A 26,004-nucleotide genomic window follows, 5' to 3' on the forward strand; every position below is an offset into this window, starting at 1 on the left:
GAAAACACACTGCTGCAGTATTGTGTCAAAAATATGAAGTTCAACCATTAACCAATTAACACTTATTGAGTATTAAGCACATGAATGGGGGCTACAAAAATGACTTTCATTGTATATATTTGAAAGGTTTCTAAGCATTCCATTCAATTACAGTTTCCAACCACAATAAACCAACGTACCTAAATAACTCCTATTACATGTACGTAGACAGGGGTGCTGGGTACTGTAGGTTAGAAAGGATTAAGCCTCCCCTTAATGGACATAGATATAGATATGATATGACATCACTTTATGCTGATAATAGGAATAGAATATAGGAATAGAAAATGTAGGATTGAGCTGTCCAGATGGGAAAGAGCATCTCTGTGCCATGGCAGTTACCATGGTTTCCCCAATAGCACCTGTATCATTGTCAGAAATCATGACGCTCTTGTGCATTCTGGATCCACCAGAATAACTGCTAAACCCTCCTCCTCTGTGCTAAAAAGTGAGGAATTAGGGGAACTGGGGTACAAACATGTGGGGGATTCAGAGTAGCAATGTGCACTTTCTTGTGAGGTGAACAGATCCAACTCCACTCTTCCAAACCTATCCCATTTGAATAAACGTGGGATTCAGCCTCAGATTGGTGTGAAAACACAGCAAGATATTTGACTGGTGCAGGCAGCTGAGCTGAGCGAACGTCACCCTGGCGATCTTTATAAGCTGATATGATATGCTATAGTGTGGGATATAACTCACAACCTTTGCCAGCCCATTTTCTGATATGACTATGCACATACATTTAGTAGTTGGCCTACTTTTACTATGTTGCATTATTAGCTGTGTGTAACTGTTTGCGGTCAGCGCATAAAATTGCTGTTATGAACATAATGTTGTCCTCTGTAGCTGTTAAAATGTGTAAAAAACATTGGCCTACCCAATCCTCAGTCTAACCCGAGGCCTATGTACCTGTGGTAATTAAACTGACCTCTTTGTAGCATGTATAAAGTCTTTTCAGTAGCATTATGAAATGCTATTGTATTTCCATACTAAAAAGTACCATAATGACACAACAGTTAAAGTGTTAAATTATCGTTTTAAAATGACATACGTAATGAAAATGGAGGGAAAATAACATGGGTAACAGAGCTGTTTGTGCTTCAAGTTACTGAGATACTGCACAGACCTGCATTAGCAGTGACTCAGGGATCATATAATACAATCATATAAATGGTAAGTTATGCTAATTATTGTACTTAATTATTATACTTATTAAGGCAGGGTTTTATTGGGCTTAATCAAGCACTGTCAGTAAAAAGTGATGAGTTCGGTCTGTCCGCAATGATACGAGGTTATGCTAGCATGTAGTATGATGAAATGTTTCTGAGGTCTAAGAAAGGAAACTGCTTGAAGGAAACAAGAAGACGTTTCGCCTCTCATCCGAAAGGCTTCTTCAGTTCTGACTGGCAATTAGAGAGATGAGATATTTATGCTCCTGCTGGAACCAAGATGGGAGTGGCTGTCGTCTTCTTGTTTCCTTCAAGCAGTCCAGTTGACTTTTCTTAGACCTCAGAAATTACGATGACCTGGATGAATGAGAATCTTCATGGATATGATGAAATGTGTTTCAATCATTATTGCCAATTTATTCTTATTTATCAGCTAATTAAAACAGTTTTCAGTTAATCACATCATTGTACATTTTCATACACATCATAACTCCACTAATTAAAATAGAAGACAAAAAAGCTGCCTATAGTTCGTGATTGCCTTTAAGGGAACGACTTGAAATGAAACAATGGAAGCAGCGTTTACAATAACATGAAGTCTGAGCAGGCAGAAATGTGAGATTGAGTGTAAAACAATAGTTAATTAACAAAATTAAAATTTTTACAGTACAGCTGTGTAAGCCATCCCATTACACAACTCATGTTTATGAGTACAGTGCAGTGTAGCATCTATATTTGAGATGGTGTTGATTTTATTGCTATGATGGAACTGAAGTTTCAGCCTGGAGGTACAGTGGGTCTTATGTAATGAAACATGTTGTATGCAATTTGAAATGCCCACTTAATAACCCAAATGACTGTAACTGCTGCACCATTTAGTGAAGGGAGCAGTCTGCCTGGGGTCTTAGATTTATGACCAAGAAGATGGATGTCTCCTGTGGTCACTATTTGTGGGTTTGGACACTGTGTTTTGATTTAGGCTTCTGCATGAATGCTCATTGTGGTTAATTGTACAAACGATTCTAACAGCAAGTCTATTGTTCAGATTTTTATTTATTTATCTTCTATCCATTACTTTGAATATGCAATAAGCTAATTATCTTGGCTAGGCATAAGCCTGGAGGGGATCATGCATTTAGTTATGTGTGTGCATCTTTCTGTTTGCAGCTAATTTCTCAGACTACTGGATAATGAATGAATATTTTTTGCACACGTTAATGCCCGTCTGCTGAGCAACGTGCATTGTGGTGAATCTGAATTTTTGAAAACCTATTTTATTGACTGTCATCGACTCCTCACTCCTCTTAACAGGCCAGTAGGGGCTGCAAATGATCAGCAACTGCTTCCGTTTGGAATCACATAGCAAATGGCATTTCCACAAGTGGCTAGACTAAAAACAAGCCTTATCCAGTCTCTTGCAGGCCACATTTCAGTCTTTGTCATGGCTCCAAAAACTGACATCCATAGAGAAGTTAGGTCTCGTTTTGAACAGGAGCATCTGCAGATTAATTCCATAATTGATATGATGCACTAAAGTGACACAAAATAAGACATGAATAAATCCCTGTTTCTGTTTTCTTTGCTGTCATCTTGACCGTAGGTGAGCTAGTTTTAACAGCTGTGGTGTCAAAGTCTGGCGGAGATCTGCGTTTACTGAGCGCAACTTTTCTACTTGAAAATGTAATATTTCTTAATCTCATAAGTGGCCTCCTCAATAACTGTCCCACAGTCTGCTGTAGTAGAGATTGTGTCAGTAGGAAAGGGTTTCCATCTCAGTTGCTTGATGGGCAGTTACCCAAGACATCAGTCATATCATGACTGTCCTCCTCGACTCTGTCTGTCAGAGCAGGCACAGCCACCTAATCTATCAAATCTGAAGTGTCACCGTCTTGCCTTTGAAGGGAAAAAAAACAACACCAATTTCTCCAAGAATGTACAATCCATCTGATTCTACTAGACAGTGTCACATGCACACAACCTTTTGTGCGCTAGCAGCCACAGCACACTGGTAGTGGGTGGTTTAGGCAGATGCATGCCTGCCTGTCATCCCTATGGCCTCCTGTTCACATCAAGTCCTGCCGCACTTCTTACACTCCACCTTCAAAGCTTTTCTCTTTTTTCTACAGATTATGCTGGTAATTTGTGTCTTGAATAAGTTTCACACCCTGAGGGCTCACATAAAGCCTTTGCCACTCAAATCTACTCCTTTGGTTTTAAAATGCATTAGTGTCAGTTCCAAATTAAAAATGTTTGCAAATGAAGTAAAGTTTGTAGAGCGAAAAATTAATTGTTTTACACTCTCATTAAAGGTAGACTCCACCATTTGTATACATGATAGTTTTAAGGCTTTGGAGGAAGCTTTTTCAAATCAGAGAAAATTACTCAAATGACATGACTTCACCGCATAAGTTTGAAAGACAAGTCAGGGAAGGTCTCATGATGCAGTCTGATCAACAGCCTCTATTTTTAAATCTTAAAGTTACTGTAATATTTTCAGTTTATAATGTAATTCAAGTGTAATGCTTATGAAACCCCCAAATAAAAAGACTGACTTATCAGGGCATAGCATTTATTTTATTCCTTTTTGTTTATCTGTTAGTCCGTCACACCTCATTGTTCTTTGACTTGTGATCATACTCTCTCGTCATCATCATTTTCTGTCTCCATCCATCTCACTCTGTACTCTTATCACATTTATAGCTTGACAGCTACATTCATCGTGCCGCAAGCTGCCGCTGGTGGTAGATTAGCATAACCGCTTGTCGTGAGACCTGAATGAAATGAGAGCCCTCAGTTTGGCTGTTTGGGGTGTGAAGGCTGGTGGGAGCCTTGGAAGTCGATGGATTGGGCAGGTGACAGTGAGCCTCAAGATCACCTGGTTAAAATGAATGTCACAACTCAGTCACAAGTGTGCAGCTGACCAGGAGCAACCATCCGCAGAGACGGCAGGAGCAAGAGGTACCATGGAAAGTTATTCTTCCCCTGCAGGATTCTGTACCCATTGCCAGAATGCATCTCCTCTGCTGCCAGGCCTTCTATAAGTCCAGGAAACACGATTAAGGATATTGTAACTGTGCAGTAAGGTGGGAGTACACTGGCAGCTGCTGCAGCACAGATATTTTGAGAGAAGGGCTGTAGACCCCCCCCCCCCTTTAGACCGCCGTATCGCTGGTGTTGGGTCCACCAGAAATAGTGAGGACTACATGTCTTTTGAACAAAGGACTCCCTCACTGAACTCAGTTTCCTAGAGTCCTTTAGTTTCACACAAATATGCTCAACACACCCCTGAACCCAGCTTTACAGCCACCATTGGTCAATATGTGACACATGACACTACAACCTCAGGTCAACAATACCAGAGCTCTCCCACGGCTCTTTCTCTCGCCTGGAGCCCTGAGGGTCCAGCTCTGTCTCACCTTGGGCTCTGCTGAAGCCCAACTCAAACCTTTCACCTCGTCTCGCCTGGGCCCCTGATGGTCCATTTACAGGCCTGCAGCTTTCTCCTCCAACCCCACCCTCAGTGCGGCCTGTACCGAGCAGACCACCTTTTTCATGGCAGCGACACGAAGCCCTGCCTGGAGTTTCACACACACACACACACACACACACTATTGTTTGTTAGCTATGCACATTTAGTTAGACTGTTTGTATATTTGACTTTGTTATGTTTTACTAAATGTTTTAATGCACAAGCTGTCTTCTTTAATGTTGCACAAGAGCGAATAATGCCAACCTCTACTCTGTCAAGAACTCTAAACTCCTTTAGCTAGCTGTCAATACGGTAACCTTGGTCGTAGTTATTAAGTTAATTATCAATCAAATTGAAAGTTTAGTTTTTTTTTATGAGACTGAATCAGTTAAATTGGCCATATTTTTCCTCATTTATCGAGGTGGTGCCTCAATCAAGGTGGACTTTCCCCCAAGTCCAATCAATCAACATAGTTATTAATTATCTTTGATTAATTATTTCTGACAGCCAAATTGCCCCAGAAATGATGCAAACTCCAACATATTTTGGTGCCACTGTGTAACGCAGAGTACTGGTGATTCATAATTGTTGCAGTTTGTAAAATAATAGGAAATAAAATACAATAAGATAGACACATAATACAAGAGAATCTTCTGATAATCACTATTTGCCTGTCCTCTCACTTGTTCAAATTAATTAAATAAATCTCATGCACACCCTTTGTGCCATCAGCCATGTTTGGTGCTCCTTAGAAATCAAATAATAGGGTAATGGAAACAAATTAGCTTTGCACATTCCTTTAAATCACCTTCCCCCTTTAGAGATAAACAAGAAGTGTGGATAAATCATTTACACTTAGATACAAGCTTGTATGCAGTTTAGACCCTTGTTTGTAAAAGAATAAGAATTTAAAAAGCTATGAGATAAATAGGATTCACGTTAAAGGTTGACCACTTAGGCACAAGTTTTTTTTTCTTTACATGAAAAGAGCTCTGGAGAACAACATCTAGAGTAGAGACAAAAATACGTTGAAATTGAATTTTCTTGTTAGCCTTGTTGGGCTTCACTACACGGTGAAGAGCACATGGTGAAGACCACATGTTTCTTTGTCTGTGGAACTACGGACTCCATTCCCCAGTGTCCCCAAGTTTCACAGATAGGTGTGAAATCATCCCTGGACCCACCTCCACAGCCACCATTGGCCAGCAACAAGCAACTCACCTCAAGGACTCTTCTTCTTCCCCTTTAAGGACTGGTTACAAACTCTAACTGGGCATAATTAGAATAACATTACTGCATACATGGTTTATCCTTGTTAATGTATTTGATTTGCTTAAATGTTCATTGAGTTTGGTTATTGTGATGTGTTGTAGTTCACTGTGCAGCCATTAAGTTTAGTTGATGTTAGTTTGTTCACACAGACACAGGGTCTACTTGCAACTAACCATCCTTTCTTAACCTTGCACCTTTATCTCACACACATACTAAGTTTACGACAGGCCTAGTCTGAGGAACAAAGCTAAGCTAACAGCTACAGCACTTAGCTTTCTTTGTTTCCTCTGCCCCACACCCCAGGGGGTCTGGCCATCACCATTTGGGCTCTTCCCCCCACCTTTGTGGTCCTATCTCACATTCCTCAGCCTGATCTCACACACACACACACACACACACACATACACACACTCTCTCTCTCTCTCCCTATTCTTTAATGTTGTACAAGGGTGAATACTGCCAACCTCTACACTGTCAAGAACTCCAAAATCCTTCAGCTAGCTATCAATGTGGTAATTTTGGTAGTAATTATTAAATTAATTATAAAACATAATTCCAAATTGATAGTTTAGTATTTTTATGAGACTAAATCAATTAAAACGGCTATCGTTTCCTCGTTTTCCGAGGTGGTGCACCAATGGAGGTGGACTTGATTCAAAGTTCCATTCATTTTAATAATTATTAATTATCTTTGATAATTATTAATTATTTCTGATAGCCAAATTGACTTTACCACTTGTTAAACCCCAACAGCCTTTTCAACAAGTCTGTGTTATTCTCATTTCAAGGTGATAGACAGATTCATGGGCAGTTTATCTTGGGTGATGAAATGAAAGGCAGGAGAAGAGAGGGAAGGGAAGAGGATAGCAAAAGAAGGGAGAGGAAACTGAAAATTAGAAACAGAGAGGGTTTAAGAGAAAGAGAGACAGTAAGAAAAGAGAATAGGGATATATTTCATAGTTTGTAGATACAACCAGCCACATTCTTCCCTTTTAAATGTGGACCAGGAAGCGATAACTCTACAGTTAACCACATCACGTCAACCATATAAGGAGTGCCATAGAAATTAACATGCCATTAGTTCACACTTTCCCTGAGTCTGATGCAATTAACGCTAATGTCTTGGTGGAAGTCTGTGGTAATTGACTGCAAAGCATCCATGACTCTCTGTGAATACTGCTTCAAATTAGGAATTACAGTACGGAATCTTATAATCTCATCTGAGACTATGAAAGCCTTTTGGGAGACATAAACAAAATATGACTTAAGCTGCCAGATAGAGAAAAAGTTGCATAGAACTTATAAACTGTGTTAAATCAATACTTCAGTTATGTGTATGCTGAAACATACAGTCATTTTATAAAATCTCACTATAGTCTAAAATTAGGTCATTTAGGTGATCAGACACCAGAAGGCTTTCAGCACATTGGACCTCATTAACTTTTGTAAATCAATATTTAAGTTACTGAAATGCACTGAAATGCTTCACTGTGAATTTCTAACTAATGCTTAAATGACAACTATTTTATTTTATCGTTGGTGAAAATATAATGTGTAGTGTGGTGCATTTATATTTTCAATTTCTTTATCAAGGTTTAATCTGTCACATAGTCACAAATCCTGTGTTCCCCACAGTATCTGAATATTTCTATGTTTCTACATGTTTCTATGTTGCTTTAACAACATGGCTATCTGGAATAAACACACACATTAATCATGCTCTATGGATTATGGATCAATGTGTGTCATGTTTTGAATGTTGAGCAAAGGTTCAGATGAAGTGAGGAGGCAACATTTCAATAAAATATGGACATTGATGTATGTGAGATGGACAGAAATTTCCTATTAGGCACAGCAATGCTAATTTTCAAGGTAAATCAGCAGGGAGCAATCTTTAATCTTATGTCTTTCATCCACTGCTTTTAGTATCAGGTCAATCCTATGACTCGCCCCTTATCTCCAAATCACTTTGAATCAATGGTAATGCAGCTCTGAGGCACTAAAGCTAAAGACAGAGTCCGCTGTTCTGTATTCACAAAGTGCACCTGCATTTTGTGCTGTTGCAGCCACTTTAGAAGACCATTTAGGTCAATGTCAGAAACACTTGCACTGGGACAGCGGGGAAAAGATACAGTTAAAGGGAGGGTAATTATACAAAAATCAAATCAAGGGCTAGTCCCTCAGGCAGCCAAGATAAAATAAAACAAAAGATGTGCTGCTAATCTAAGTGGAAGTGAAAGTGCACAGTGTGACAGTGTAATAGGTTTTCATGTGTTTGTGTGTGCCTTGGCAGCATATGAAACTCTGTGTTGACAGTGGCAAACAGACACTAAGGTCTAAATTCACTCAGCTGCGTGTCAGTGTGGTTGTGTTTGGCCTCACCTCATTGGCATAGACCCAGTGACTGTCCTTGGATGCCAGGTTGGTTTCCACAGCCTGCAGTGATAAATAAAAAGAAAGAGAGAGGGCAGAAAAACATTTTAAGAGTCTTGTGTACAGTGCATCAAGATCTTACAATAATCAAAGTCAGTCAAGTCAGAGAGGCTGATGGTCCGGTGGTGAGTATTAGCTGTTAAGGCTCAAACAGACCTTTTTGCACCTGGCCAACAGTTTCTACGATCACAGCTATTACAATTTGTTACCTTATCTAACTAAATCAGGTTCACAACTTTTTGGAATTTGTTTTGGAACTAAGACTCTGCACTGCCAGTGCACAGTGCTCTTTCATGTAGCTTTCTTCAAGTGAGACTGTTTGAATTTTAAGAGGTCAGACCTCCAGCAACAACTTTATTGTCAGACAAACGCATTTCAGCTGGTGGTCTTCATCAGGGTCATCTGATGATGATGAGGGAACGCGTTGGTCTGACAATACAGTTGCTCCTCATACTACAAGTGTTGCAGGAGATTTGACATTTTTAGACTTTTTCCTTGCTTCATACACATTTGAAGTGGGAGAAGCTGAAATCCCTCCTCAGCTTCTACTGTTTACAAATGTTCAGTGGTGGAAACCTTATTTAGACATACAATAATATGGCTATTTTGTGAGAGGTTTGGTTTTAATCAGACATGGAAAGGATTATTTTAGTATAGGGATGCACATTATGTAATACTCTCTCATTTCATACTCTCTCATATGTGCCGATTGACAGAAAAATGTACTTTTACATGCAAAAACAGGTTTCTCTATTCCAGTAATAGAAACTAGGTTTTTCATATGCATGGGGTTCAAGAAATCAGGCAACAGCAGTAATGTGATAACTCTAGTGCATGCAAATGAATTGAGTGACCTAAAATCCTTCGTATAGGTGAAAATAACCCCCACTGGAATTACTATAAACCATCCATCTCATTATAGAGTTCCTCCACCTGTCACGAGATTGCACACGTTTGACATCTGTCATGCTTAACATCTCAATGCATGCTCTCTGCTGCAAATTGCTATCATTAGTGTCTAAATGAATCCGTTTCACACAAAGCAATGAAGACCGATGCCTCAACATATAACCGATGGAACCCTGCTGCATTTTTACTCAACAACACCATGCTCATCAATAATAGCTGGGGCAGAGCACAGCAGCAAAAGCTGCCAATCGATCTCCTAACCTTGGAAGAGTCATAATTTGATTTTAATGCTCCTCTCATTTCCAGATTGAGCTCATCAAACTGCAAGACAACCATGCCAGTGCCAGAGCAATATTTACCTCCACGGTTGAAATGCCACATCTCGTACATAAAATTAAAGAATGGGGCCATATGCCTTCAAAATTGCGAATGGATAGGCCAACATTATCAATGGATTCTATGAAACATCAGACAGATGTTGAAAATATCTGACTGAGTTCAGTTACATTCCAATGAAGAAGGTGCATACCAGTGTACAAATGAGATCAGTATATGCAAAGCACAGGAAAAACACATTTTTTAGACCATTATTTACATGTATATATATTCACAATGTTGGTACTGTAGAGAATATCATTATTCATGTCATATATGTATTTATTCTGCTGCAAGTTACATTTCAAATTAGATAAAAAGGTGGGGAAATATTTCACTACTGTGTCACACAACCTTTAGGCACAACATAACACTGGATGGTCTGTGCATGCCAAATTAGTGTGTCTGTCTGTGCATAACTATTTGTAAAGTGTGGAACAAAACAAAAGCTGGAGAAAAATGAAGGCTGCAGAGCTCTTTGTAGAGCCGTAGGGACGACTTAAGGCAAAAGGTGAGCAAAAAGAGAGAGCAGAAGCAGATAGACAAAAGTGATGTTTTTTGGATATAAACTCTGAACAGTGTTATTTTGCTAATGTTTTCTTGATAAATATGAAATGTGAACATTAATAAAATGTTTGAGTTTTCCATATCTCAATGCACCATGTAAAAAAATTCTCTTTTTGAAGATGGTGCAAGGCAGATCTTTTCACGTGGATAATTACATTAACAATTGAACCAACCCTGAATAATAATAATAATAATACATTTTATTTATAGGCGCCTTTCAAGGCACTCAAGGACACCGTACAACACACAGTTAATAGTTGAATAACAAAATAAGACTGTTTGCTTTGACAAGAGAAATAACATGACACATGTGTTTTATAAGTAAAAAGGGTTTGTGAAGGTACTGTAAAAACCTCACTGGCACAACAATAACCGTAAAGCTTTAAGTTAAAAGCAGAAGATCACTAGGGGATCCTGTAATCTATATGATGGGAAAATATCAGCGAAATCCCTTCATGTGTGAGCAATCCATTAATTCATATTATGATAATGTCTCTTCAGTCTTAAATAAAATCTGACAATGAGAACTATTGTCTGCCTTGAAGAATAACCTTGACATTCAAGTGAGACGACAGCTCCTTGAGCTGCATTCATTGTTCCAGACAAAATCTGTCAGATACCATAATTGTAAAAACAAAGTCAAGTACTGCAGTGTGGGTTAGTTAATGTGTACCAGCTGGGATGCAATGTTTTGTTGAGGCCCTGGGCACAACAGAACCCACCACTTGAGAGGTTCAGCCCCAGTTCAACTGAAGCACAACTGAAAACTGACAACACTAGACAGTCTAGAAATAAAGCCTTGTTAAGCTAAGCGATGTTTGTGAGCTGCCGTTTAACCTCACTACTGTATGGATGAGACAAACACATGATTTAACTGACATAGTTAAATGTTTGACAGCTGCTATAACAGACTGAAACTGTGCTACATTTTGTGGGTGATGCCATTGCCATTTTCTCCAACATCAAGGAAGTAAAAGGTGAGAACAGCTACTGGACTCCGTTAAACGTCAAAAGAATTTAGATATACTGTATATAACAGAATTAAATTGAGACTTAACATCCATAGCTTGTTTTGATTCACCTCTAGTCCATAGTTCAGTTCTTCATTCAAAATGTGAAGTGAGATTTGACTTGAAAAGAAAGCTTGGAAGCTGAGATGTGTGAAACTTCACAAGGCATTCTGTGCCTATAGTACTTAAGGGAGTCGCTCATTAGGATTTAAAACTTGCAGCTCTTAAATACAAAAGCCTCTTGTGTCTCTTTACAATTCTACATGATTTTGCCTAATCAGCCCCTTTCTAATCAAACATGGTCCTATTTCAGCTGAACTGAGCAATGGTTTTCTCCTTTGCTTAAAATTGATCACACCAAAGCCCACAAATCCATTTGAGACCTAAAAATGTTATCGACATCCAGGCAGAGTAATTTCGGCTTTGTGTGCTTGCTTTCTTTCCATTCACTTCAGCAGATGATGTAACAGTGAAACTCTGGAGAGCAATGTGGTTTTAGAGAAGGATGCATAGACAAGAGCCTGGAGTGACATCTGAAGAATATTCTAAACTGTTGATACAACCGAAGCCTGGCGACGGTAAGATCTCCAATCAGAGGCAAAGTACTCCAGGCATGTTCTTATACAGTAGCAATGCCACAAAGGCAGCCAGAAAATGCCAACTCCAATTTAAAACTGTGACAGCTGAAAAGGGATTGAGAGGAATTGCAGTTAGACGGATGTGAAAATAGGTGTGTGTGGGGGGGGGGGATTTGGCCAAGTCTCAGACAAATGAGGGTGAATCTCCTGAATGCGAAAAGATGAGAGCACTCAGTGTAAACTCATTAAGTACAGTTATTTTTTACAGTACCAAATCATGTTTGAATTATTTGAAAGGAAAGACAATTTGGATTGCGAACTCAGAGGCCAGTTTATTAGGTACACTGAGCAAAAACTAATTCCGTTTAACACAACAGTCATGCAATTAATTATAACTTTGGCGAAGGTTACAATTAGTTTCAGGTTTTTTTAAACTGTTTTCAGAGTCGTAGGTTGAATTGTATGGCCAGTTTGGAGGATGTAGTTTGTGATGCTGCTGAATTGTGTTGCATTACAGGTCTTTCAATTACTTTGTTCGCTCCATTTATACCAATGAGGATAGGATAATTGACAAAAACATCTCTCTGTATCAAAGAATTTCTAATCTAAATTATTGTTTATGTGTATCACAATAACCTCTGTGTATTTTCTAATTGTGGCATTTTTACTTGAGCTGAAGGTTTGTGTCCATGCAAATTTATATAAATATATATATATAAATATATTATATAAATAGAATATCTTGCTTATAGACTCACACCCATATATAAACACTGTTTGTGTAATGATCACAACTTACTCATTTGCTCATATTACAGTATACAAAGTTTGTAGGTGAAGCAAATCCCCACCGCACAGCTTACAGTTTAGATAATCGCCTAAATTCAATGTGCCTTGAAAACAGGTTTATACAGAATTACCATGTGGAAAGAAAGCTCCTTTCCTCCCAGCTGGGAGAAATAAACACGTTTGTTTACTCATTGCATTTACCGAGTGATAATTGTGATTTCAATGTTCAAAAAGGATCTATTGATTTCTACACTTAAGATAACCTTAAAATCAACAAGGATGTGCAGGATTAACTCATTAAAAATGCATTATTAATTTCATTCTTTTAACATTAATCACTCAGTATAGCTGTCTGAATCTCTGCATGTATCAGGCTACCCACCAATCAATCAAAATCTACATGTATATCTACCCATCTACAATATATGAACATATATGAATCCACGTTAACAGTGCTGCCTGAATTCTGTACAATGAATTTTTAATCATGCATGGCAGAAAACATGCATTCTTTATCATAAAATATGCTGGTGGCACTCCAAACTTCGCTGGTCAGTAGTTAACAGTTAGCAGTCCCTGGGGGGAAAGCGTTAGCAGTAAAGTTAATTCCAACTGATCCCAAATCCTCTCGGTTCCTGAAGCCATGAACTGTTTTATTCACAGAGACAAACAGCATTGTTGAAATTACTTAACTGAGATGAAAAAAGTAAAACAAATCAAAACCTTTGCTGCTGAATCAAATTGGTTTTGATTCCCAAGGTATTTTTTTTTTTTACAAATTCATCTGTATTGATTTAGGTTTAGCAACAAAGGTATCTGACTGTAGATTGTGTATCAAAACCGAATCATCTGAAAGGTGAAAATTCTCAGCCCTAACATTTATCCCTCGATGCATTTTATGTAGCATAATAGGCACATTCATGCTCTTATTGTTACATTTTCTTGTCAATAAAATGCTGTCAGGATGCAGGGGCATACCATTTACACAAGCACACATGTGAATAAGTCCATTTGAACCTCTCATGTATGGGTTACTTTAGAGTCTGATCTACAGACCTCAGTGATAATCCAATAGCTGAGCAAATCTTTTCTGACCTTCCACTGTCATTATTCAAGACCAGGTGGTCCTCCCAAGAGGGTGGAACACTTGTGTCACATTAAAAACATATCACGACTCCCATCTGCCATGGTACTACGGCCACTACATTCTCTCTGCATGTAGTTAGCCTCCCACAGGCATACGATTCAGCAATGAGTGGAAAAGCTAATATCCCCACTAAAAGAGTCACCAGTCTGCACATTAGCCTCCTTCTCAGGATTATAAAATAAAGGAACTTTTAAACTGTACTCATGGCTGCAACATTGTTTTTGTGTACGAATGCACAAAACGTACTTTTAAACTACTATTTTTTGCAATAACTTGAAACATTTAAGATCACTACAATTTATTTAAAAAGTTGCATTACATTTTTTTCTGCTACGTGTAAACATAACATTTGTGCTGGGAAAGAGGGAGGCCTGAAAAAAAATTTTGAAAATGAAAATTGTTACATTTTATTTAAAAACTCAATACCTGACAATATACTTGTAGGATACAGTTACTCACATTAGACAAAATAGCTGTCACAAGAATGAAGGAAGGTGGGCATTCACAAAGATTAGTTGAAGCTGGGAGAGGGGCATCAATAACAATATAATATATAAACATATCCGTCTCAGTACCAGATGAACCATTCAAACACAACATCTGTTTTGTTGACATTTTCAGTAAAAGTATGGTGCCTGCTCTTTAACTGTCCCTGTGACATATTCCCTCAGAGGATTGCTGCACATATTGTGAGCTGTGATGTTGTGAGGAAAATTTCTGAGAGTCACTAATGGGATTAAAACTAGGTGTGAAAGTTTATGAATACCATAACAGACTGAAGAGCCTCCTGAGTGCAGGCATTCAGTCGGGCCATACGAACCTTGAGGGCGAGGGTTTTGGAATTGCTGCTATTTTTCAAATGGCACAATGATGTGGCTTCAGCATGGATTTAACCCACCACACTAACAAGTGCAATGAGACAGAATGAGAGGGTCCGTAAATAAGTCAACTTGAACTGGATTCAGTCACATCCCTGTGTTGTTATTGTGAGGGTTCTTTCTCCCCAACCAATTATACAAAATATTTATATTATTCAAAGCTTTACCTTCTCTGCCTACTTTTCATTACCCATTATTCAAATTGTTTTTTTCTCTTTGCATAATGCGGCCATAATAATTCCTCCTTTTCGAAAACAACCATCAAAACAGAAGTCAGTCAGTTTAATACAAAAACATTTCATCGTACTTTAAAAATAACCGTGCTTTTCGCATGTCATAGACAATGAATGATTTTGTCTAGAGTAAGTGTAAACTCTATGGTTAGACTTTTTGTTCATTGTTACACTGTTCACAGGAATATGAAGCCCTGTCAGCAGATGCATTTCCAAATATTGAACTTTCTCTGACTATATGTAGTGAAGACTTAATTTAATAAAGGGTATTAAATGTAGTTTTTGGTGAAATGGACTTCAAACAGCACAAACATGCTGTGGGAATAAAGAGGACTGATAGAGAGCTTTGTCAAATGGTGCAATGACAATCAGCTGAAGCTCAAGGTCAGCAAAAGCAATGAGCTTGTGGTGGATTACCGATGGTTTCTGTCATCGGGTAATTACCTTTTTTAACTCCAAAAATCTGTTTAAATCCAACATATTTGAATGTCTCATACCCATATTAAATACACTCAGTGGAAAAGTTTCACACTGTATTGGGTCCAAAAATACAACCTCAGGATGATCGTTCACCATCTTATTTTGGCCAAATACAACCCTTCACCGTATTTGCATTGCAGATGTAGCCACTGTAGCACATTGGGTCCATGACAGGACTATTTGGAATAAAGCAGCCTACATTTCAATAAAAAATGTTAAAGATGTATATCATTCTTTATCAAGCATGCTTATCAATTATTTGCAGGCTCAAAAAGCAGATTATGTTTGGCTGAAATTTCTCTCTTTTGTCCCGGACATTGAAATCTTCTGGAACATGAGGACCACCCTGGGACTACAAGAGGAGCAGGAGGCCCCTGTCCTGGTTGTCATCAAGGGAGTGGAAGTGAAGAGGGTGGATCACTGAAACATGTACACTTCACACGTCTTCAACTTAGCACAAAAGATCTATACAAGCCCCACATTTTCAAGGTGAGCACCCACGATTAGCGTCACCAACTCAGTATCTGACCAAATATGAAAAATGGACACAGTCTACCCTTCTGTTCCTGAGTTATGTTGTCAAATAATGGCCAAAAAAGTAACAATGAAGTTGACCTTTGACTTTTTGGATATACAATGTCATCATTTCATCCTCTCAGACATTTTTATGACATTTTGTTCTAAGTATTCAATGAATTTTTGTGTTATGGCCAAAGTGTGTTTTGTGAGATCACAGTGACCTCTGACCATCAAATTCTAATGAGTTCAGCCTTGAGTGCAAAGCACATGTTTGTGCTAGATGTAAAGAAATTCCTTCAAGGTGTTCCTGAGCTCTTGCATTCACGAGAATGGAATGGAAGGATGGACAACCTGAAAACATGATTTTTCTTCTCCTGACTGTTGCCAGCATGGGGGCATAAAAAAAGCAATTCAAGTATGTGGCGCTGTGAGCAAGATTTGCTTTGAGAAATGAGAGTTTGTAGGAAAATCCAAACTTAGTTAGCATTTTAACAAGACACCAAAGCACACTTCTTGAACAATACATCTTTGCAGAAGACAAAATTACTTTGCATTTCTGCAGGGTGCCCTTGGGGAAGTACTGAACACACACTAAACCCCTGCACTTCGGGGAAATTTATGTTGTGGATATTTGATGATATTTGCAATTGAATTTTTATTGCACAGCTGATGGATGTAATAAACCATGATAATTAACAGAGAAGAAACTGATTACCTCACCAAAAGTTATTTTGTTCATCAGTGATTACAGTTACAACACAAGGACAAAAGGTATATACAGTACTACTGTAAAAAGCAACACACTTTACAGTCTGTCTTTTCAGCTCATTTTATATGAACACAAACACAAATGTATATAATTGTATATTAAGAATGATGGTTTAATACAGTATAAAAGGAGAGGATAAAATTATACAGAATATTAAAGTTCCAGGAAACAAACACAATAACTGTAAGTTGCATGAGGATTGTATCCCTGGAAACACACAAACGTGTCCTGACATCCTTTCCCTACCACGAGATCTTATTTTGGTTTAATTTTTCAAAACATTTCCACAGAACTGAAGCAGGTCTTTGGTGTTATTACTCGAATATGATCAAGGCTGAAGAGAGACGCACCATTGGTCTAGGGAGTGAACTGAATAACAAGACCTGTAAGTCGCAACACTCAAAATAAAGTTGACAAGCAAAATTCTATAAAAGTATATCCTATGAAAATTAAAGATAGAGATAAGCAAAAGAATGCTATCCAAATGCAACTGAATAATGCATGTCACCATTACCTAACATTAGTTCAGTGATTTCAGGTGAGTGAAATGCAGTAACTGTTTTCTGTAAAAGCGCTGAGTACCATTCCAAGGCCATTAGTTTCAAATAATGAATCACAGAACTCCACATTGAGTTTCACTCCTGAAAAACACATCTTAAGTGATTTTTATTTGGAAACATATGAATAATTGAATGGTCCCTTTAGCCCATGCTGCATTCAAGACAGGATAGGTAGCTCCCTACAAAACCGGCAAAAACAGATATCATCGACCTCTTTTAATCAAACTTTTTGAGCAGTTGTGTATTTAGTGTATAAACAGAAGCAAGGAGCATTCTCATCTCTTTTGTTCTGTACACAAGCTGATATAGTGGAAAGATGAGACCTTATTGCTCCATTTTTGTTACAGAGCCCTCTCACTAAAGATCGCTATGCTCACTGCAGTGACATGCAAGGCTATAAGTGGACTTGTTTCTCACACTCGGTGCTGGAAGAAGTACTCAGATCTGTTGTACCACATAGTACCAGTACCAGTACCACGATAAAAAAAAAACTCTGTTACAAGTTCAACGTCCTGCCTTCAAAATATCACTTACGCAAAAAGACACAAGTATTAGCAGCAAGTTGTACTTCAAGTATCCAAAGTACCCGTTATGTGAGTGGTTTCATTCAAAGTGCTGCATTTATGAAGCATTTGTTGTTGGAATTTAATTTCAAATTCATAGCCATCCTAGCAGCACCTGAATGTTGTCATGGTATTGTTGGGCAGTTTCATCTATTCGATTCATATTCTATAAACCAATCATGTGTTTGATGTGTGACTACATCTGTCAAATAAATGTAGTGGAGTAGAATTGTAAAGCAGCATGAAATTAAAAGTACCTACAAATTGTACTTAAGCAAAGTACTTGAATACTTAGTTTCATTGTGTTACTTCATTGCCTAGAAGTTGGGACTTCTCACCACATAAGAACAACCAGTCACACATTCGCAGATGACTAGACACAAGTGTGGAAAATATTAGGTGTATGCTTCTTCCACTAGTGCTCAGTGGCTGGCGGTGTGAGAGTGTGAGTGTACTGGTCAGCTCGTAATTGTACTGTAGATGTGTGTGATAGAGACGCAAGGAGCTCCTGAAAGAAACTATTCATGCTCAAACCTACTCTAAGTAAAAGTAGAAAAATAGCCTGATGAATAAAAGGTACAATGAAACATTTTGGATTGTGACAGTCTGTCTTTCAATAGAAAAGTATGAGCTCCCACTGCCTCTAATCCTTCAAGGGAGGGAACAAGGATATGTAAGTGAATAGCCTGTAAATACAGACTGAGACTAAAAAGAAAAGATGAGGATACAGGTGCCAAGGCCATAACAAATGACAAAAGTTACATCAGGTACATGGTGTTGATGCTTTGTTTTCTCCCAAAAAAACATGGCTAAATAGAGCTGTTTTATTAAATCACTGTAATGGGTCTGTATTGATGATATTTCCCTCCTCTTCCGAGAAACCAAGAATTTCTTTGTGCTGGTGAGTAGTACAGGTCAGGGTGAGCAGACAGACTCTACGTACCGCACTCTTTCTGACTGGGCACAAGTAAGCCAGATAAGTGGGCAGGCAAATAAGCAAGGTATAAAAAAAGAGGGAGCAAGGGAGGTAACTGTGGGATGTTGGCTGGGCCAAAGATGAACATGAATCTCATCCTAATTATTCTAGCACAGGGTGAGACATGTCTTCTCGGAACACCACGGGAAAGAGGAGGCGTTGTTGAGAGTGGGAGTGTAAAAGTTTAAGTTTTGACATGTTAATTCCAAACAGCCCTGTCAGCTAGAGAGCTTGCGAAGAAAAGAGGTTGAGATGATGGTGGTGGTGGTGGTGGTGATGGCGATTTGCCAAGTACAACTCACATAGATATATTATTTGCTTTATGAAATGTTTTTGGCATTGTTCACTTAATCAGCCTTGTGTTTACAACAATAGGCTGAGGAGCACATGCATATATATGATTGTTGTTCAGCACCATGAGTGCTTTTATATAGACAATAATTCCCAGTAAACAACACTCTGGGGCAATTAGAGCAAAGTCTGAATAAGCTGCAGTTGTAGAGACAAGAAATTAGTCAAATGTGCTGTAAATAAAGAACAGCTTTTTGTATTCCCTGAAGATCATTGTGGTCGTATTAAAGATACAGAGTTTTTCTTTGAGCAGTGGTTTATGGCATGCCTGGAAGGAATCTAATTTGCCAGCATGTTTTGCTACTGGCCTCAAGTAATGGTTTTGCTTCTTTATAGCTGGTGAACTTTTCAATACACCTGAGAAGAACTTTCATTTAATCTGTCTCATCAGGATCAATAAATGTGTCTGAAGCGTGATGCTTTGGGACATACTGCCTGTTAATAGGCCACAATGATTTTAGAGTGCCATTTTCTACAACCTCATATACGCAGTTTGGTGCTCTGCTATACTGGAAATGCTAGCCAAGCACTGCCAGAACAAGCAAAAGCAAAGCTTTTCTGTACATTACCAGAAGCCAAAAAAGACATTATACTGTAAAATGTATTTATTATTTTTTTTACTCACACAGACCTTTCCGTATAGTATGTAGTGAAGTGCATGAGGAGGGCTGTGGGGAAAGACGTGAGGAAAGGGTGGGAGGAGAGGGGTTCCCAAAGCTGAGGAGAAGGAGGAGTTGTGGAAGAGGATAGAAGGTGCATGATCAAAGCCTATATTTTGAAATCACTTACTTCTCCATTAGTTTGATTAATGGGGCCAGCCTCACAGTCAGACAGAAGCAAGGGGCTTGAAAAATGATGCAATTACTGCTTTTTGAATAGAGGGCTGAAAAGGCCTGCTTGAAAGGAGGATCTGGAGGAGATTCTACAGGGCATCCTGGACAGCAGACTGCCTCCTCTTCATCCATCTACCCCCCCTGCCACACACCCTGAAGCCCCACAGCACTGCTATAACCCTTCCCCTCCGAGGTGTCTCTCATCAGGCTTAGTGGCATGCTTCACTGGCCCCTCTCTTAGCTGGAGGAACACACCATAAATTGTGATTAATATGTATCTGCTGCAGCTTTCAATGTTTGTGTCGCATTCTGTTTAACACTCAGATGATGCCCCACTCCATTCTCTCAATGGATCCTTCATTCATTTATTTTTTCATTTATGTTACGTTTTCTGGTAACATGCATTTATTTCATACCAATGCTCATATTACAGAAGTCTCAAGTGCCAATAAAGATGTTTTAATAAAAATGTTATGACAGTTATCTTCAAAGGCTTTGAAAACCACTTTAATTGTGCGTAAATAATTACAGATAATTTGTTCAACAAAGGAAGCCATTGTAGCCTCTTTTCATACCGTATCTTAAGTGTTTGGATCTGTGTTACAACAGAGGACAGTCTATATTGCCTTAATATTAGGTGGGTGTTTGAACAAGCGTAGGTGGTAAATTAAATGGACAACGGACAAACCCGATCGGCACAATTTCAATGAAAGAGACTGTGTGAATATAGGTAATTACAGGTCACCTGGAAAAACGCTTTAAAGATTTACAAAAGGATCACACAGACAGACTTTTCATCTGGACACGAGCCTAGATGAACTACACCACGGATATTATTGAGAGAATTAATACCCTCATTGTCCAGTTCGAGCTGCTTTTATGAGCCAGTGTGAGTGGGAGGCAGTCTACAGGAGGCTATGTAACTAATTGATCAGTTACTCGAGTTTACTAATTAGCTTAACAACTGTACCACCAAGAGAACAATAGGAAGAGAGTAAAGAAGAAAATCAATAGAAAGAAAGAAAGACAGACAAAAAAAGGCAGGCATGCAAGGAAGAATTCATACTTGTTCAAATCTTTTCTTTTTTTTCTTTTCTTTTCAGTTTTCAACTCTTCTGGAAAGTGGAAAGGGCAGGAAATCCTGTTACTTTTCTTTTGTACTTCTTAAATGTCACCCAGTCAGCATAGCTTTTAGTAATAACTACTTTCACCAACTTTCTGTTGTAACTATGATTACAATTTGAGCTCTCTCGGGGTGTCCTGATTATTACAAAAATGAAATAGCAAATGTCTTATTTTGAGGCAAGTCTGCGACACCTCTGAACTTTTTCGTATCATTAAGTGCAAAATTCCACAATGCCCATGACTGAATGTTGCACCACATAGACCTGTGATGTTATACCAGTCTGTGTGCCTGCTATAGGGATGCCCCTTTGGAGAAAAAATAGGACAGATCAGAGGGCAGATGGATGGAAACTAAAGCAAACTACAATAACCGCCTCACAATTGTATGCCTTTGCCAAACAGTCACATTGTAGTTTACATCCAGTCTGACCAGACTCAAATACCTCACACACAGACGCATCTTCAACCTAGCAACACAGAGGATCTGTACAATCTCCACAGTTTCAAGGCGGGCACCCAATTTTAGTGTCACCGATTCAATATTTGACCAAATCCAAAATATGATCACAATATCCCCTTTTGTTCCTGAGTTATGGTGTTGAACAAAGGCCAGAAAAGTGTTCAGCTTCGCTGTAACATTATGATGTCATAGGGAAGCTGTCCTTTGACCTTTTGGATAAAAAAAATGACATCATTTTGACAACATTTGTGTGAAATGTTGGCATTATTAGCATATAAATTCTAGCGTTACTCTTATCTTTGAGTCCAATTGGATGATAGTGCCAAATTCCCTCATGGCATTCCCTAGGTTCATGAGCATGGGGACGACATACATATGGACAATAGAACAACCCACAAGCTGAAAACATAATGTCCCTGTGCTGTCTCTGGCACGAAGGCAAAAGAAACATTGGATTCATAGATTCCTGTAATATATTTCTAACATGGTTGAAATTTTAATTTGGCTGAAGGCTTGTTGGCATGATATTATTGGAAATATTTCAGTTTTAAACTATACTTAAATTAAATACGAGATCACGGGTAAGGATTGGCACAATGAATCAAGCACCATTCTTGGCAGAGTGTGAAATCAGAGTTCAAAATGTATCCCCTGTGCTCACTTACAATTTCATATTTACAGTAATTGTCTCCAGAGTGCTCTGTGGGTTTGCGTTTTTATATCACAACCAGTTAAAGATTTCATTCAATGACCCCAATGCAAAGTAAATCCACTAGTGAACTGCAAAAGCACTCACAGCCCTATGAATCTCCAAAAGGCTTGTGGGAAAAACTCTTCTCGGAACAACGGGTTTCTGTACAGAACAACAGGATTTATTACTAATGTGTTGATGACCTGCTGCACAAATAATAGCTTCATTGAAAGACTGGGACTGAATCTTTAATACCGGTGATTATGTATATGCGGAAATCTTTATGCCTTTGTGCTGTTCTGGTAATTACCTGAAGACATAAACTGACTGATACAGAGAGAGAAAAATACAGATTCTTCAGTATTTTTTCAAATAATTTATGCTACTGATATATTTTTGGAATATTTCACTTTTACAAACTGCACATTCTTGTTGACACTGAGAACAGTGTCCTCGCTGAATAATGTCACCTGCATATCTTTACATACAGTAGTTATGCATAAATGAGGTACAGTTTGTGGCTATATCTTTCAAATGTGGAAGTTAACATGGAATTGTGAATAAGACATCAAAGGAACATATGAATATGTATGTGCACGTGTTGAATGCTGACTCATACATATTTGTGTAAGGGCAAAATCAGGAAAGGAAAAAGTAAGCAAGCAAAAAGGGTAGTAGCACACCTGAACTGGAATTTATAGTTCTATTCTTTTCAAAGGGGCCCTACTTTCATTGAACATTTTCTCCAGAGCTTTTGGACTGTGATAGGCTGTGTGCTGGGTACCAATACAGTACTTGCTTTCCAAGTGGTTGGCTTTGCAATTACCCTTATAACTCTTACTGTATTTTGAGTCTGCCACTTGGGAATTGGGCAATAATTCAGAGCCTACAGAAATAATTTCACAGAGACAGAATCTTCCAACAATATTGTGGGGTTTTGGTATAATTGCCTCTCGTATTATACTGCAGGGAGACAAATATACAGAGTGACAAAGCTATTAATATATATATATAGACAAACTAACAGTTTTTGACTATTTCTATAATACAAGAATATAAACGATAGATATTTAGCAAAAACTTAGAAATGGCTTGAATGTCTCTATGATACAAACCATAATAACTTTTAGACATATGAGTGCATTAACATCACTAACCAGCTGGCCTTTAAGGTCTGATCCTACTGTTGGTTGGCTGACAGGAACAAAAAGAGGAACAAAAGGCTCCGACAGAGCAGCTCTGCTATTTAAAAAGGACACTCATGTACAACTCTAGGGGTCACCAGATAAATGAGACCGACTTCACCGAGTGCCTTTTACGAGATTAACTGTTTTCCCTCCTGAAGATATAAAAATTGTCCAAGAGGTTTACTGTTTCAATAATGCTAAGCATGACTCATAATCGCAAACATCACTCAAAGTGTCATAACAAGACTGTGTTTCGGGTGCTGAAATTGGCCACTGAAATACATAAACTGAGAGGGGCTTTGCTCCATATCCCTGACTGTATTAAATATTTCCTTTTCTTACTGAGCAGAAGCATAAAGGACAAGGTTAGAGTGGTCACAGCGGCTATTGATTGTGGGGCAGTGATGCCAATATTGTATTGCCGTTTTCATCGCTGTCCTCATCATCATCATGATTATCACTTTTACCAACATCACACCACCATCATCATCAGTGACACAATGTTGAAGCTGGTTTCCCTTTGAACGCCCTTTCCCACGTTTTACAAAGTCCCTGACAATGATTAATGTGATGTGTTAAGCCACCACCTCAAATACACCACAGTTTTAATTCTCCAGCAATACTTGTGAAAAGGCGAATTATTTATGAAAAGCTCTTTAACTTCAGCAGTTGATTCATATTTGCGCAAGTGATAGCAATCCATCAAGTAAAGAGCTTGCCAACTGCCCCGATTTCAATTTTAATACCAGAGTTTAGATATACAACCATTTTTCTTGATTATTCCACCCTCCCATGAAATATGTACCTGAAGAGGTGGTTTTATTTAGATTTTGTCTGGAGTAAACTACTTTGTTACAAAGAGCTGTGCTGTGGGAACATATTGTATGCATGGGCAAACATCAGCTAGAATATTTCAAACTCATCCACATCTCAGCCACAGAACGGTGCAGTTTCTCACCAGCTCCTCGGAGGCCTTAATTGATCATGGCCAGAGAGGGAGCCAGCTATTATTTGTCAAATTGTAGCATTTATTCATCATGCAAAGCAATTAATATTTTCTCTGTGTACACTACAGTCTCTCCATACTTCATGGTAATAACACTTGGCTTATTATGGAGAAAAATCACATGGAGTTGCTGAATTTAGTCTCACAAACTAAATTGTTTTGCTGTGAGTCAGGGATGGGATTGGACAGTATTTGACACTCAAATGAAGCACATCTGCTTCTAATATTTAGGTCCATATTTGTACTGTACACATTATAGTGACATTATACTGATGTTACTAAATAAGTACAGGGGAATAAAGCAACTAATGGGTAAAAGTCTATGCCATAATGTATCTGTCTGTGATGCAACTAGAGAAATGACAGAACAAATAGAGAAAGAATATTATAGAACAAAACAAGATTGCAGAGAGGGTGAGGTGAAATGAACACAGGAAAGAAATGGTGACATAGACAAAAGTATACAGTGCAAAAAGAGAGCAGACGAAAGGAGACATGGAGTTATGGGGGGCAAGGGCAGAAAGATAAAGTGCCCATGTAGAGAGAAACATGAAACCATTAAGATGGGAAAAATACTAAGAGGAAAATAGGGAATGTCCTGTAACGGGGGCAGAAGGGGAAAGGGAGACAAAGAGAGAGTAGAGGAGGGAACAGAGGGCAGAGGAGGATGAGATGTAGGACAATGATAGATCGTTTTCTGGCAGGCTCAATTTGTCACGCTCTTATTGGGAGGAAAATGGGATAGAGGAGCTGCAGTGAGGGTCAGAGGGAGAGGACAGGGGTCCAGAGGTGGGAGCGTCAAGTCACCAGGGAGCAACGCCAACGGACAGTAAGTGAGATCAACTCCACACACTTCTTCACCTCTGGCCTCCAACCAATGACCACTCAGGTTACAGTGCTCTGACAACTCCATCACAGTAAGCAGTAACCCACCATACACTGGTGGACTACTTGGTGTTCAAACATGGTTTTACATGTGCATATTGGATGGGCATACATATTTGTCTTTGAGATTCAAGCATACATCAAGCCATTTAAGTACATAAATCAATCTGCAGGTTGCTGGATGGATGTATTTTGTTTTTATTTAGTTAATTAAAGATGCCTGTTATTCATTACAACAGCACGCCACCAATATACCACACCAGGCCAATTTACTAATCAGAGAAAACAGTTGTGCTACTGTATGTTTTCTGGGGCTCTGGAGGAGCTTTGTCGAGTCTGAGAAAGTAACCTTAATGATGTAAACAAGGTTGGGCTCGAGAATACAAATCTATCACAGAAAGCCTGCAATGCAAACCGCAGGCGCCGAGTTAAAAACACATGGTCATCTGCCACTGAATTGAATTATGGGAAGGGTAGGATCCAGTTTGGAACTTGAACCACTCTAGGGGCTTAAAGGGTCAAGATATCTTGGCCTCTCTGCTGCACAGATTCTTCTCTTATTTTCATAATCTGTTTCTTGCACATCCTCCAACTTTATGGAATTGCAATTCTTAATTGCTGGAGTAACCAATTTAAAGTAAAGCGTTTTATATTTTAGCATCAAATAGCACCAATAAATGCCCAGCTCCCTCCAAGGTCATAGTTGACAGCTGAGTTTTAAAGAATCA

At 38.7% G+C, this 26,004-nt stretch overlaps 1 protein-coding gene across 1 annotated transcript in view; it reads right to left on the minus strand.

The window, feature by feature from the left end:
* The window catches only part of grid1a (glutamate receptor, ionotropic, delta 1a), a 214,515-nt gene that overhangs the window by 36,684 nt on the left and 151,827 nt on the right, over positions 1 to 26,004 (minus strand). Inside the window, exon 5 of the mRNA XM_070841114.1 lies at positions 8,335 to 8,388. Within this exon, the coding sequence (XP_070697215.1) occupies positions 8,335 to 8,388 (54 nt within the window). The remainder of the gene's footprint in view (positions 1 to 8,334; positions 8,389 to 26,004) is intronic.

Source organism: Pempheris klunzingeri, chromosome 12, assembly GCF_042242105.1.
Source record: "Pempheris klunzingeri isolate RE-2024b chromosome 12, fPemKlu1.hap1, whole genome shotgun sequence".
Classification (NCBI taxonomy): Eukaryota; Metazoa; Chordata; class Actinopteri; order Acropomatiformes; family Pempheridae; genus Pempheris; species Pempheris klunzingeri.